Below are 15,727 nucleotides of genomic sequence, written 5' to 3'. Positions count from 1 at the left end.
GGTGTGCCTGCGCGAACACCGGATGAAGAGACACTGCGGTTCGCGCTCTCCATTTGGCTCATCCGATGTGTCCGTCGCTCATTCTTCTCCCCCGAGTTTCCTTGCCAGAGTTGCAGGGGAAAGCCGGTCCGTACGTACTGCATGCCCACCGCCCAGCGAGTGGTCCCTCAACGGCCGGATATCTTCTTCCCAAGACGACGGCGCGCTCCGGCACTGGTGCTTCACCCCTGAACAGCTACAGGGTATGTCCCTACCGCCATCGACTGCCCACCAGGAACGTTGACCATTCTTCAAAAAGTGCCCGCCCTTCACTCCGCCTCCGACAGGAGTTCCAACTCGCCTGAACTCTGGCCTCTCTGCGCCTCTCACCCTCCTTCTCACACACGGCCTCTACGCAGGACACACTCTCTCTGTGCGTATCCAAACATACCACACCCGCGGCTCTCCGGGGTTACCGCTGCGGAGGCCTGCCCTGCCCCGGATAAAGTGTCGAGCCTTTTAAGGTTACGACCAGAAGCACGGAAGAATCCCGTTCGCCTCCAGGACGGGTAACCTTGGCCCCAGTTTCGCCGTCCAAGCAACCGCAGTCTGTGGGGTTTCCAAGGCAAAAAAAGACCAGCAAGACCAGGGAGCCAAGGATGTTGATCAATGGGACAATCGTTAACAGACCTGGAGGCAGGACCCGTCCTTACCCCTGGCTCATGGCGTCTTCTCGACCTTCGTAGGGTGGTCCCGGTTGGGGTACTACCGAAAATGCGCCGTCCTCGCTCTTCAAGACGGCGTCGTCCCTTTCTCTCATCGTTGCATTCCGTGCCCGCCTTCCTTGCCGTCTCTCTCGCTCTCTTATTGTGTCTCGTTTCCGTCTTGCTGCTGGTGTGCTGCCTCGCCTGTCACCCACACCGTCCCTGCCACTCGTTCACGAAGCTCGTTGCCAGTGTCGTACTCCAGCTGCCCAACATGATGCGAGATTTGTTCCCAGCAGGCTTCCTGTCGTTGCTGCTGTCGTCCCTGGCAGGGCCCGCGCCGGCTGCTGCCACGGTTCTCTTTGCGTCGTCGTACAGCGGAGCCATCACCACGCTCAACTTCACCCTCTCGGGCAACAACGGCACCCAGTCTACCTTGCAGAACATCTCGACCTCCAACGGATGCGCCCCCAGCCCGTCGTGGCTGACCCTCGATAAGCCTAACGCGAAGCTCTACTGCACGGATGAGGGTCTGACCACCGACCACGGCACTGTCTCGTCCTTCACGACCGGCCCCGACGGCAAGCTGGAGCAGCTGTCCAAGGTTGACACGATCAGCGGGCCGGTGAGCGCTGTTCTTTTCGGTGAGAAAGGGGCCGGCCTGGCCGTTGCTCAGTAGTAAGTCGGAATAGGCGTTGACGACATTTTTCCTTGGATCATGGCTCTAAAATCTGATGCAGTGGAGGCTCCTCTCTGAGCTGGTTCGACATCTCGAACCCAGCGGCCATCACGCCCGTCAAGTCCGAGACTTTCAACATGACCGGCCCGGGCCCTAACCCTTCGAGACAAGAGGCACCCCACCCTCACGAGGTCGTCCTCGACCCCAAGGGCCACTTCGTGCTAGTCCCCGACCTGGGGGCCGATCTTGTCCGCGTCTTCGCCGTTGATGGCAAGAACCTTGCCGCTGTCGAACCCTTGGTGGCCGCCCCCGGCAGCGGACCCCGCCATCTCGAGTTTCTCGTGACTTCCGAAGGCAAGACGTACATGTATCTCATCGCCGAGCTGGCAAACACCGTGACCGCCTACGACGTCACCTACCGCGAGAACAAGACTCTCGGCTTCAAGGAGGTGTACTCTGGTTCGACCTACGGCGCTGGCAACACCGCGCCCGCGGGAGCCAGCGGTGCTGAGATTTGGATTTCCGTAAGTTCCGTGACTCTAAGAACATCTGGGGACAATGATGGTGGTGATGGTGATAATGCTTGGCTGACACTGTACAGTCCGACGGAAAGTTCCTGACCGTCTCCTCCCGAAACGATAGCGCTTTCAGCATCACCAACCCGGACACCAACGAGGGCGCTCAGATTCCGTCCGACTCCCTTAACAGCTTTACCATCAACGCGGAGACGGGTGAGCTCACTCTCCTGCAAAAGTTCCCTGCCGGAGGCCGCATCCCTCGCCAGTTCTCCGTCAACAAGGCCGGCTCGCTCGTCGCCGTCGGTCTCCAGTCGGACAGTCGCGTTGTCCTCATCAGCCGTGACGCCGTCTCGGGCAAGCTGGGAGAGATCATTGCCAGCACCAAGGTGGAGGGCGAGGTCACTGCTGTCATCTTTGACGAGTAGGTTTGCCGGTTTGGTCTCGGGGGTCTGATGTTTTCTTTACGAAAGCAAGGCCTTGCCTCACTTACAACGGGCTGTCTTTCTTCTTGAAGCACAAGGCAGCAGGTTCATAGCAATTACCAGATTTAAGTTCAAAAATAAGAGTTGGGTGAACTTGTGTCTTTTTGGCGTGCACGCATGCAAGCTGAAGCGTTCATCGGGTTCCGTTGGCGACTTGCATTTCGGGGGTCAAGAGGCTTGCTTCTTCCCGTCCTGTGTCATAGAAATGGACAGTGGAAACAAGACGTCCGCGGCTTACGGAAGAACGGCTCGATACGACTCTGAACCAAGGAAATCAGCAGGCGACGGTGCCAAAGGTTGGTTCACCGGCCGCGGTTGCGTCGAGAATATGGTGGGCACGGCAGAGAAGGCCCTGGCGAGCGACCTGCAGCAAGCTACGTATGAGCGAGTTGAATCTGGTATCGAATGGGATTGATGGGGACCGTAGGCAGTACATATGTAGATACCTAAGGTATGGATTCCTTCCAGCCGCCCGCACCCCGGATTCGCGGGGACTGGACCACGGGCGGGGACCAAGCTGGCGAGACGGCAATTATTGGATCACAAGTGACGGCTGTAATATGTGGCAGCGGGATGGGATGCTGGGTTGTTCGCGTGGCTTGAAATTGTGAGGAGGTGTCTAAATGCTAAGCAACATTATGTGATGGAATTGTCCAAGATTAGCGAGCAACTCCCGCCGCAGATGGCCCTCCACTGGCTTCCATTGGAGATGCAGCAGCACCTCAACGATGGACCACGTGAAGGACGGGAGCCCGAAGACGGGAGGGACGCTGAAGAAATGGAAGGACAGGGAGGGCACCTCAGTCACTAACTAGGTAGAAGGTGCCTGCCCGAGGTAAGGTGTCTTAGGTAAGGTAACTACGTAGGTAGGTAATTCATACCTACCGTCCAGTCCGTTAGGTACCTTACCTTAGGTAGGTAGGTAGGTTGACGGGCAGGTCCAGTGAACCTCTCTCTACCTTCACCTTACCTACCTAGGTTCCAGTCCGAGGCGCCTCCTTCCCGCGTTACTCCAAAACCCTCCACGCCTTGCCCGACTCCAATCCATCCATCCACGCGAGACCAACCCCTCACTCCTTTTGAGCACCACCACTACCCTCCCCTGCCCGGATGGAAATTGGCTGCGGGTGACTTGACCAGAAGCCAACCAAACACCAATGTACTCTACTGGTTGGTATTCACGCGCATGGCAGCAAACGAGACACGACACCACACGGCTGAGAGAAAACCAATACCCCTGTCCTGCATCCTTTCCCCGGTTCCGTGGTCTTTCGGTTTGCCCTGCCATGCCATGCCATGCCATGCCCATTTCGTCCCATGCCCGTTGCAGTCTTCGGTTCTGACTGGCCTGCCACTCTGCCCAGCAAGAGCAAGCATCGCACCAGTCAGTCGTCGTATGGCATCCTCCGCATTTTCCCTCCCGTCGTTTCTCGGGTCCAGAATAATAAGAATGATACCTGCTCCACTACCGCGCATCACATCATCCTCTTCTTCCTCCTCCTTCCCTCGACCCTCTCTCCCGCCGTCCAACCGCTCCCGTCCCCTACTCCCAAGTGACAGGCAAAAAAGCTTCCTCGAAAACCTCGAGTGTGGCCTGACAGTCTCTGCCGCGGGTCGACGACTTAAAAAGCCTTGGTCGCACCGAGGAGCCCGCCACCACTCGACGTACTTGCCGCCGCCCCTGCCCTGCCCTGCCCTGCCTGGCCGACAACTGACTGCTGCCCGCTTTCTCGGACGTTTCCCCGTCAAACGATCCACCAAATACCTAGGTACGGTAGTTAACTCAATACCACGCGACCCGACTCGGCTTTCTCTTTCTGTGCTGCGCTGCGCTGCGCTCTCGCGGCGCATCAAAGTCTGCCCCTCACGTCTTCCACACAACTGTTGCGCCTCCAGACGCAGGCAATGTCCCCGTCCTCGACGGGCGACTCTCCCCACTCAGCCAGCGGCACAGCGGGGAGGCCCTTCTCCGTCCCCTCGCGCGACAACTTCAACATCGAGGTTCCCTCGCCCTCAATGACATCCATCGTAAACGGCATACATCCACTCAAGTCGCCCGCCTCCCTTAAGACTCAGAGAACACCCAGTTTCAGCAGAGATGGTCTCATTGGCTCCGCCCACAAAGCCCGGAACATGTCTCAGTCTTCCGACCACCGCCCCGATGCTTTGACCAACGGTGTACACAAGCCGTCTAGTGATGAGGGCTCCAACCCGCTCAAAAGGAGAAACACAGACGCTGGCGTCGACTACCCGAGGAGGAGAGCCACCATCGCGGTACGTTTTTTCGGTCCCCTTGACGATAATCCTGCCCCTGCAGACCTGGCCCAGGGCTCATCACTGACGACTGCAATAGTGCGAAGTGTGTCGCTCTCGCAAGTCTCGCTGCGATGGAACCAAGCCCAAGTGTAAGCTCTGCACCGAGCTCGGAGCCGAGTGCATCTACAGAGAGCCGGGCATCAAGCTGGACGCCGGCGACAAGTTGATTCTGGAGCGCTTGAATCGTATCGAGAGCTTGCTGCAGATGAACATGGTCGCAGGCCAGGCCAACGGTGGCATCGCCATCAACCAGGAGTCTCCCTCAATGAGCAACGGCTCAGGACTCAATGGAGACAGTATGATGGGAATCTCAGGCACCGGCAACTTCGTCTCAATTATTCCTAACGGTGGTTTAGGCACCTGGAACAACCCGACCAACATCTCAACCATGCCCAAGCTACACACCAACGCCGCCCTGCACCTGCTTCAGTGGCCTCTCATCCGCGACCTCGTATCTCGACCCTACGACCCGCAGATCCTCCTGCAGCTGGAAATGGCCCGCGAACCGCTGCACTCACTCACAAAAACCCCATGCGTCGACCTCTCCAACACCACCGCCTACATCGAGGCTTATTTTGAACGAGTCAATGTGTGGTATGCCTGCGTGAACCCCTACACCTGGAGGAGTCACTACCGCACAGCCCTCTCCAACGGCTTCCGAGAGGGCGCAGAGAGCTGCATCGTCCTGCTTGTCCTGGCATTGGGTCAAGCAAGTTTGAGAGGCAGCATCTCCAGAATCGTTCCTGGAGAGGATGCGCCCGGCCTACAGTACTTCACCGCAGCCTGGGCCCTTCTTCCCGGCATGATGACATCGAACAACGTCCTGGCTGCCCAGTGCCACCTTCTCGCTTCGGCCTATCTGTTCTACCTCGTGCGACCGCTCGAGGCCTGGAACCTACTCTGCACCACAAGTACCAAGTTGCAACTTCTGCTCATGTCCCCCAACAGGGTGCCGCCTAATCAGAGGGAGCTCACTGAGCGCATCTACTGGAACTCGCTCCTGTTCGAGAGCGACTTACTCGCTGAGTTGGATTTGCCACACTCGGGCGTCGTTCAGTTTGAGGAGAACGTTGGCCTCCCTGGTGGCTTCGAGGGCGAGGAGCAAGAAGCGATTGGCCGAGACGACTTGTGGTACTTCTTGGCTGAGATCGCGCTCCGGCGGCTCCTCAACAGGGTCAGTCAACTCATCTACTCCAAAGACTCGATGGCGTCGACCACCAGTCTGGAGCCGGTCGTGGCGGAACTCGATTTTCAGTTGCAACAATGGTACGAGAGCCTGCCGATCCCGTTGCAGTTCCCATTTGGCCGCACCGTGCTCTCAGATCCGGTGCAGACGGTCCTGCGCTTGCGATTCTACGCCTGTCGGACAATCATCTACCGCCCGTACATCTTGGCCGTACTGGACAATGAGCAGGCTGTGTTGGATCCCGCTGTCCGACAGAATTGCCACAAGTGCCTGGAAGCCTCCATTCGGCAACTGGAGCACATCAATGCGCAGTAAGTGTTACTGATTGGTCACGCCACGTGCTGTGGTGATGGCATGCCACTCTCGGCGTACCACTGCTAACTCGCCGCAGTCATGCCGGACATATGCCATACTTGTGGCAAGGTGCCCTCTCGATTGTGTCGCAGACGCTTCTTGTTATGGGTGCCACCATGTCACCCTCTCTGAGCAGCATTCTGCTGACCCTCGTTCCTCACCGGGAAACCATCGACCAGATCATTAATGACGTGGTGATGGAGATTGAGCGATATTCGACGCTGGCGCCTAGTCTCAGCCTGGCAGCGGAAATCATCAAGGAGGCCGAAGTCAGACGGAGAGCATATTTGAGCGGTTGAGGGCTGTGCCAGTCCGCTGCTCGTACGACCTTCCTCCAATATTTTGGGAAGAAGACCCACGCAGGACGTGCTATGCCCAGAAACAAACTGCACGCATGTGTGGCCTTGCGTCTGACAGGAGTGCAAAAGCACCCTCGATCCTGGCTCCAGCCTCAATGTCGACTACAAAACGTCTGCCGTCTTTCTGATATTCTGAACCCCCGGTGATATCGCTGCCCGGCCTTCCGAATCGTCTCCAAACGTGGGGAAGCGGCCTCAACAGGTACACAGGCAGCAAAATGCCAGAGAAACATCTGGGGTGCAGAAACAGTCTGGGGTTGCATCATCTGGAGAAGGGATGTGTGGAGACCTGCAAATTGGGGAGGCGTGGTTGGCGGGTAATACTGGGCTCACCGGTATTCGGACCGACCCTCCGGCGCTCACCCGTTCAACCAATGACTCCATTCCACGCCAACCCTCTTCAAGATACCTCACCCGCCATCTCCGGGAATGGCAGCAGGATCACAGGACAGAGGCTTGGTTGCTGTCATTTCTCACCAGCGCGACTCTGCTGGTGCTCGGAGTGATTCTTCAGCGGCTGGTTTCCTGCTGACGGCTTCAGAGACGCCGCCTCGCCAGCGATCTGGCCGCAAGCCACTCGAGGCCGCTCGACCCATGTAGTGTCCCATTGTTGACGGGCACTTCACCTAGACTTTATCGCAGAGCTTTGGACAGTGAACATGGAAGATCTTAAAGATTTTCAAGTCTGCGGGGAGGAAAGATATTTCCCTTCTGGATTTACTCGTCTACTTTTCAAGATATCACTGTAGGAATTAGCATTGCCAACAAAATACCCCTGCGTGTGCCGAAAAGACCAACACAAGTCCAAAAAGCATGCGCCTCTTTTAAACCCGGATGGTGCTCGGATAGGCGCAGCACAGCGTCCATCCATCAACGCGCCCTAGTTACCAAACAGGACAAATAATCCCCCATTCAGAAGGTCACAGTCTACGTCCAGCAGGACGTGAGATTATGCTGCAGGGCGATCAGTCCAGGGACGCAAACTTGCCCCAACAAGCTTGGGCTGCGCGGGGTTCCCACCCATGAGTTGCATGCACGCAAGGGGAAAGACTTGGAGGATGCATGTCAAGCGATCTCACATACAGGGCAGTCACGAGGCGCGCTATGCTGACTCTATGTTGTACTCTTCCTTGTCATTAGGAGACGTCGCGATTTCTTGGTAACATGCAGTCAAACTCGCGGTTGTCTATCTTGTGGGTTCTTGATCGAACACGGCCCATTTGATGGAGATGTGCGCGGGTGAGGAAATGTAAACATGTCCAGATTTCCGTGCTTTTTGTGGACAAGGAATCAATGAATAATGACGAGTTGATATTGGTAGCTTCATATCGCGCCTTCTGGAAGCAGTCAAGGTATCTATCGACAACGCGGGTGCCGGCATGCCTCATATTAACTGGCTGTCATTGTCTATGCACGAGGACTGGCGCGCGCCACATAGCCAACCGACGGCCTCCAAGTCGATAGCCGGCATTCTATCGTGGTGAGATAGCACCTCTCTGCTCGTCAGTGTCTGTTCGACATCAACATGCGTTCCGAGCCCGCGGATTGGCGGCGTCGGTCCAAAGGAATGCGAGGGTCAATCGCCGCTATGTCGCTGCGACCCCCCACTTTTTTCTTCTTTTCCGGGAACCTCCTCAGGGCACACGTGGGACATGAACGAACCACTGCGTAATAAACCTCCCTGACAGATGACTCTTCAGCTCTGGAAGGAGGCAAAAGGCACCGTGGTACCGGGACCAAGTATCCGTTTTCGAGTGCCGGTGCGGATGTGGGGTTCAGAGCCGGGAGTCCAGGATGCGGGAACGGACCAGATGGCCCTGCACGGGCAATCGTGGGACCGAAGCATCGGGGGAGGTGCAGGATGTCGTGTGGAGGACGGAAGATCCACCAATCCGAGCGAACGCGGACTGTCAAAATTGGCGATGGATGCGAGAAATTGTATGCTGGCGCCGCCGCATAGGAAAAGAAGCAGATGCCGGTATTTGTGCGCTTTATAGTCTGCTCGATGCGCCGGGGTTGCGGTGAGTTCGGTCTTGCTTGCAAGAGCGGCAACTTTCGCCTGGCCACGCATCTCCAGCAGTCTCATGTTGAGATGTACCAAAACAGGTACGTTACCAGAGGAGCTGTATCTCAAAGAGCGGCCACTGAGGTCAACAAATCGCATTCACTCGTAGTAGATTGCCGTTGACGCCACGTGCACAAATTTAAAGTACACGAGCTGAAACACCATAACTATGCTATGAACATTCAAGAGAATCTACGCGCCTGAAATGCTAGTGGATACAATATACAGTCCTCATGTGAGCAGCGGTCTGGTCGTCCTTCTCGTCGTCCTTCTCGTCGTTGTAGTCGATTCCTTCTGAGTTAGGTGATGTCCCAAGGGAGTTCTCCCCGAATAGAGCACTTGGAGCTCGGGTATTAGTATATACCTGTATAGAGTTAGGAATTGCCGTTAATCTGCTTCTTTCTCTAATTAATCCAGCCACCAGGCCTCTATTAGCTCGTATTTCTTGGTCAGGATGCATTCTGCGAAATTTTGAGCCAAGGAATCCGGGCATGAGATAAGGCGGTCAGCCGCACGAGACCAGACAGGAGCTCCGACCACCGGACCGGCCCCGCACCGACCAACCGGGACGGGAAAGCACGGCAGACATCGGCAGACCGAGACGCCGTTCAGACTAGCTAACGTGCATTATGGTGCATAGCCCGATTTTGCACGTTGTGGTGAACCTTGTGCACAGCATGCGGGATTTCGGTGTTCGATATCGTGGGGAAGAGTGGATTGTTAGGGTAGACCCTCAGCACCTTACCTCAAGGCACTACGTATCCAATTGCCAACGTAAGGTACCTAAGTAGGTACTTGAGTAACCTTGGGTTCCTTCAGTGCACAATGAGACTATGTGTCAGATCACAGCCCTCATGACGGGCCGGCACCGTTGTCATGGGTCAAGATGGCATGGCGCGACGCCACGGTGCGTGACTCCAGCGGCTCGCTCGCTTCTGCGACGTCCGCACACTGCAGACGGCTGTTGTAACTTGTAAGACGGACGGGTCGGGACTGCTCTAGGAGGGCAACAAATCAGGGCACGTCAGGGCAAATCCAGGGCGGTCCAGGGCAACGGCGGCCAGAGCGGTCAGATCATCCAGGGCAGCCCCTGCAGAGCGACAGCGCTAGCATCAAGGCTCAGCCTCCGGTTCGCTCCCGCGAAGCATCCTTCAGGGTTCCCTCACCGTTCCCCAAGGCACTTCACCTCCTGCCCCCTCACTCCTCTCCCGCGCTGCTGGACGCGCACGGTGTGAACTGAAGTGAACCAACCGTCCAGTCCCTTCTGCCAACCTTGGCAACAGGTGGTGGAGGAGTTCGGACTGGCCGCCTGCTCAGACGACGACTCACGGCGGACGCATCGGCCGTGTGTCTTTGCCGTCTGTCTGTCACGTCAGCATCTTCTGGGACGGAAAGCCGACGTGATGGAACCAACTTCAAACGGGCCGGTGCATCTGTATGAATCGACTTTGATTGCTTCCATCTGCCTTCTCAAGGTGGAGCAGCTGGGTGAGTGGCAGAGACACACAGAGACAGCAACGTCTCGATTCCACCCCACTGCCGCAACACGCAGCCCTGGACGTGGAAGGGGAACCAATCGGTTGCCGCATCTGTGGCGCCCCTAACCCCCTTTCGCAGCTGCAGCTCGGGCTATGGAATGACTCTCTCTCTCTCTCTCTCTCCCTCTCTCTCTCTCACACACACACACACACACAAACGGCCTTGCCATGTTGCAGTCATTTTCAGGTTTGAGGATTCGACGGGAAATGTCCCTTCCCTTGCTTGCTTTTCTGCCCTTATGGGACTGGGGACAGCCACTCGCGGCAACCTTAGGCTGCCTGCTTTCCTTGCCTTAGACGTGTCTTGTACCGCCGAATAAACAAGAACCCCTCGTTCCATCTGTCATGTCTACTGCCTACCTTACCTACCTACTTACCTTGCCTACCTTGACTACTTGGTTCCAAGTCCGTACGTAAGGTAGCCTGGCTTGACCACCTCGATCGTCTACCTATCTGGGTATTTCGTGATCCCACCAGCCGCCCAGCAGACAGGAAGCAGCCCGCATCCTGTTTGGTCCCTCTCAATTCTCACCTCTCCACAACACACGACAACCCGACCAAACAGCTTGCGCTGCTGCCCGATTGATACCTCACGAGAGCGAGGCAAACAATCGCCATCGTCCCGATTCTTAGGGCGCGCCATATCATCTCTCGCCCGCCTGCATAGTGCATGTCCGACATGCAACCCGTCATCCAAGCCCAATCACAGCTATAGGCATGCATTAAGTCCGCCCACTCGCGAGCAACCAGCTGTTCCGCTGCCCTTTTTCCCACACCCTCGACTCACGACTTCCCGTCCCGTCCTGCCTCGATCCCAATTTCCTCCCGCTCCCTCTCCCGGATGAGGCTTTCTGACGCCCAATGGCCTACCGAGATGTGGAAGACTGGCACAGGACAACGACCCGACGCCGCTACCCTCAAGGGCCGCTGCCTGTCGCTGACCATGGTTGGCGTGCCGGTGGTGAGACGTCCTTAGATTCGCTCCCATATCGGAGGCCCAAAGACCTTATACAAGGACCCGAGATAACTTCGTCCCCCGGACGAAACCGAACCTCCAGGAACAGCAGCGGCGCGTCTGCCACCGTCATCGAGACGATGCCCGTACCTGTGCTGTCGAGAGCCCCAGTGACGGAAACCTATAGAAGGGGACGATATCCAGCCGCAGACTACGCCTATGATGACTTTGGCGAGACCGAGTCGCCCACGCCCGGCCGGAGGGTGAGTCCTCGGCGTGCTCGGAGCCCAAGAGCCGCCCAACCCTTCCGGCCCCGTCGACCTTACGCAAGGGAGAGATCTTCCACATCTTCAGAGTCTGGCACGGACACCGAGACGGACGAGGAGTCAGCGACCAGTATATCGACCCAGGAAGAGAAACGCCAGAGACGGCACGAGAGGGCGAAGCGGGAGAAGGAGAGAGGGAAGCATGAGAAACGCACGCACCGCCTCGTGCTGGAGGAAAGGCGGCTCCCTCCAGAGGAGAGAAAGAAGAAGACGCCCAAGCGCCGCAGGAAGATTAAGGAAATCGTGTATGTGGAAGAAGACGATGATGAATCGACCGTGCACACGCCGCGACAATCGCGTCAGTCTCTCGATGAACGCAGCAGATCTCCCTTGCGGCATCGCTCTCGTCTGTCTCGTTCGGCTTCCGAGAGGCATTTCTCGAGGCAGCGCTCCCACAGTCCCGCAAGGAGGCCGAGCCAACACCGGCCTCCAGCGAAGACTTACGAGATGGTCTCCAAGCCTCCTACGTCCTCCAAAAGGTTGGCATACGGAACGCTCCCTTACCGAGGTGATTCTGATGTTGGCCCGAGCAGACCTTCCAGAAGACATCAGTCAGATGTTGTGTATAGAGACTCTCGGATGATTCGACGCTCCCACACTCTTTCGGGGGCGGCATCCCAGGTCACATCGCACAGCACAGCTTCGTCGACTAAACATTCATCTAATTTCATGGGCCAAAGGCTCGCCAGGAGCGTACGTTCTCGCTCGCCCGAGAAACCTGTCAAAATGTGAGTCGCCGTCTAGGAGCCTCCGGAGTCAATATTCCTCTGGTGTGCCACGTGCTAATGATATCACTGCAGGGCACAGTGTATGATTTGTATGGACGAACATCGGTCTTCGAAAGTTCCGAAGCTCAAATGTGGCCACCGCATGTGCGAGTCTTGTCTTGAATGGCGATTCCAGCTTTCCATCACGGATCCCCAGTCTATGCCTCCCAGGTGCTGCACGCCAGATGTCATCCCGCTCAAGTATGTCGAGCGTCTGCTGTCATCTGACTTCAAGATGAATTGGAACAGAAAGTATTTGGAGTACTCGACCCGTAACCGGATCTACTGCTCCTCGCGACGCTGCGGAGCATGGATCAGACCATCGGACATCTATCGCAGAGGGAGTCGCAAGTGCGGCTCCTGCAGGGTATGCGGAACTGATGTGTGCTGCTCTTGCAAAGGGAAATGGCACTCGTCAAGAGACTGTCCCGACGATGAAGACACCACAAGATTTCTTGAGCAGGCCAAAGAGGCCGGCTGGCAGCGATGCTACAAGTGCAATCACATGATTGAACTCGAGGAAGGCTGCAACCATATGACATGGTAAGCATCATTGGTCGACCGTCTGTCTGCGATCGGGGCTTTGCTGACGATAGCAGTCGCTGCGGAGCGCAATTCTGCATGATTTGCGGCGTCAAATGGAAGAACTGCGACTGCCCATGGTTCAATTATGACACGAATCATGACACGACAGACGCGGATAGGCTTCCCGACGTACAATTTCCGGCAGTGATCCCGCGGCTTGAAAGGCTGGATTTGACCATGACATCCAGGGGCATGCGGCCGGCGCTTCGCTCGGGGCCGTCACCTCGGTCTCGGTCCCAAGATTACGAAGACAGACTCGTTCGTAGGTTTCAAGACAACCGTGACGACGACACGCGCAGATTTTCGAGTTACGGAGACGACGACGTTCTTGACAGAGGATACGGGGAACTTACTGGCGCCAACACAACGATTGGAAACTACGCAAGTGATGATTATCGCAGAGAAGCTGACGACGTCTTCGTATCCGGACCACCAGTGCCACCCGCACCAACGCCACCGGCGGCTTTCGAGCGCCCCACGCCGACCGACTACATGTCAGGCGTCAACCGGGCACGAGGCCTCCCTCAGGATACGATGAGCCAACGAGCCTCGATGGGCCAGCGCCTGGCTGAGCGCTTCTCGGAGTTCCGTTCCAGCCCGGGCGGCCCCTCCCGGTCGGGGATGATGGGGCCACCACCGCCGCATACGATTTCGCCTCTCGGGCCGATGACGGCGTCCCCCATGGGGCCCCCTCCTCCTTTGACGGCGCCCCTAGGAATGGGGCATCCGCCGCCAATGCCGATGCTTCGGCGACACACTATGGAGGAGGAACTGTATAACAGCGCCAGAACCATGCGACCCTCAGAGCGAGTAGTACATGGACGTGTGGCTCATGACTACGAGGCAGAGGCAGCGATACACGCCACGCCCAGTCGGCGGCGTCCACACGCGGAACCCAAGTCTTCAACGCTCGCTGGCCTCACAGGACCCGGCCGCGGGATGAACCGGGTGTTTGAGTGGCGGAATCATGTCCACCCAGGAGACCCGGAAGACGGTTCCCGGGCATAACGACCCTGTACTACGACAGAAGATCAGGACCAAACCAACAAGGTATCTCAATGACAGCAAATAACACCGGACACAGGACACACGAAATGATTTACGGGGGTTTGTTATTTGGCCGTCTGGTTGGCGTGGCGCACTTGGAGAGGCAACTTGCCGTTTTATGGGTTCATGCTTGTAGCACTAGGCGTGTGATATCCCGAGGTGGGCATGGACGTAAGAGTTCCTGGTTGCTGAGAGAGGACTGTAACGTGTATACTCTAGTTCTAGGAAAGAACGTCGCAGCAAAGGTTTATCCGGCGTTACTTTGCGCTGCGCTTGCGGACTGGGTGCTGTTAGGCTGTTTCTCATGTGAACTCTCTGCCTCGGTCAGTTCGCTTCTGTGCGGCGCGGCGAGGAGCGGGAACGAATCTCATGTGCATTGTCGTCCGAAGGCGTGGCCCAACGAAGTAAAGTTTGTCTCTGGCAGGCCGTGTTGTCGACCTTTTGGGTCGAACAAGCTTTGTGTTGCCTTGCACTTTAGATGGGCAATCTCCATGCTGCCGTTGGCCGAGAGGAGGATTGTGGGACGAGAGGAGTCCGGTGGTTGTTGCCAAGGCATATGGCGGCAATATGGCGGCCTGCAAAGTCGAGGCTCACCTTAATTACCTTAGCTACGGACCCAGGTCCGGGATCAACGAGACTGAGGCATGCGGCGGATCTTGACTCGCTCTGTACCTGTGTCAGCGGGGAGGCTCGAGGCCCATTTGCCGTGGCGGCGGTCGTGGCGGGTGGGGCACAACGTGACGTGGTGCGGTTCCTGGCTGTTGTTCGCATTGATGCCCATCTCAGATCTCAGGGTAGTGCCGGTTGCACTCCTGTATGCGACGCAGCATCTCACAGCTACAACAACAATGGGTGTGCTGCGTACGTATAGTAATACACAGTAAGCGGCGGCACTCGGATGCACCCCCATTGCACATGGGCGCACGTCCACAGGGCGCAAAAATGCCTTTAACACATATCGATCGGGCCTGGTCCCCTGCCAAGACAGACGATGCCTGCGCCTGGGCATCCATTGAGACGTGGAAAGCAGGACAGGCGGGACTGCAAGCAAGGACCGGGGAGGCGAGGATGAGCATGCTTGGCTTTGCTGTGGCACTTGGACCGCACACCCTCTCTTCTCTTTGAGTAAGTAATATATTGACTTTCTGGCGTTGGCGAGGACCAAGAGCCCGTTCCTGCAAGACGCTTCTGTCGTAAAGTGCTGAGTCTGACCGACTTTAGATGATGAGTTTGAGGTGAAATTGGCTTGGGTATGGACTGCGTGGGGCGAAAGTCAGCCCTTGAGCTTAGCAGCGACCTCCATGTTGGACCGATCATCCAAGTCAAACCGAGATGCCCATTAAGTACGGCGGCACTCGGATGGGAATCATCATGGGATGGTGAGGCGAGAGGGCCTTCTTTTGATTCGGCAGTGGCGCATCGCATTTGTGCTCAGTAGGTAGGTACCTAGGTAGGTAAGGTAGGTTCCATACCTTAGTGGGCCTACCAAGTACCTTGGTACATACTATCCGTCCTGGCCCTGGTCCACGTCCTCGACTTCCGGATGCCTTGCCCCCAGCTGCGCTGGTGGCATCCAATGAAGACTCGCGTTGCTTGACGTCCCGCTGAGAAGGTTGCATCATTGTGCTGTGCGCTCTCTGCAAGCACTGCAAGCAACTCTTGCTTGGCGTCCCCGGGGTCTTGGGTTTTCCTCGTGCCTATCCAATCCTGCCATCGCTCCCGGGCTACGGCTGCTTCCCGACTTTGTCTGCTTCTGCTTCTGCTGATGCGCTGTCGCAGTTGTTGTAAAGGCTTACTACCTTGCCAAGTTGGGGGATAGGCACGCGCTCAAAACCCGGAACCGAACGTGCCTTACTTTACCTTTTGG

At 56.9% G+C, this 15,727-nt stretch overlaps 2 protein-coding genes across 2 annotated transcripts; both read left to right on the top strand.

The window, feature by feature from the left end:
- Positions 1–957: 957 nt before the first annotated feature.
- On the top strand, positions 958–2,305 carry COL26b_010838 (uncharacterized protein; the record flags this gene model as incomplete). Its single annotated transcript, XM_053183523.1, has 3 exons — positions 958–1,361; positions 1,424–1,886; positions 1,964–2,305. The coding sequence occupies 3 exons, from the start codon at positions 958–960 to the stop codon at positions 2,303–2,305; spliced, it is 1,209 nt and encodes a 402-aa protein (XP_053032515.1).
- Positions 2,306–4,267: 1,962 nt separating this feature from the next.
- On the top strand, positions 4,268–6,517 carry COL26b_010837 (uncharacterized protein; the record flags this gene model as incomplete). Its single annotated transcript, XM_053183522.1, has 3 exons — positions 4,268–4,636; positions 4,716–6,175; positions 6,256–6,517. 3 exons carry the CDS (start codon positions 4,268–4,270, stop codon positions 6,515–6,517), a joined length of 2,091 nt encoding a protein of 696 aa, XP_053032514.1.
- Positions 6,518–15,727: the final 9,210 nt, after the last annotated feature.

Source organism: Colletotrichum chrysophilum, assembly GCF_026319265.1.
Source record: "Colletotrichum chrysophilum strain AFK26 chromosome Unknown scaffold_122, whole genome shotgun sequence".
Classification (NCBI taxonomy): domain Eukaryota; kingdom Fungi; phylum Ascomycota; class Sordariomycetes; order Glomerellales; family Glomerellaceae; genus Colletotrichum; species Colletotrichum chrysophilum.
Note: the sequence above shows the minus strand (reverse complement) of the source record. Positions and strands in the feature narration are given on the sequence as shown.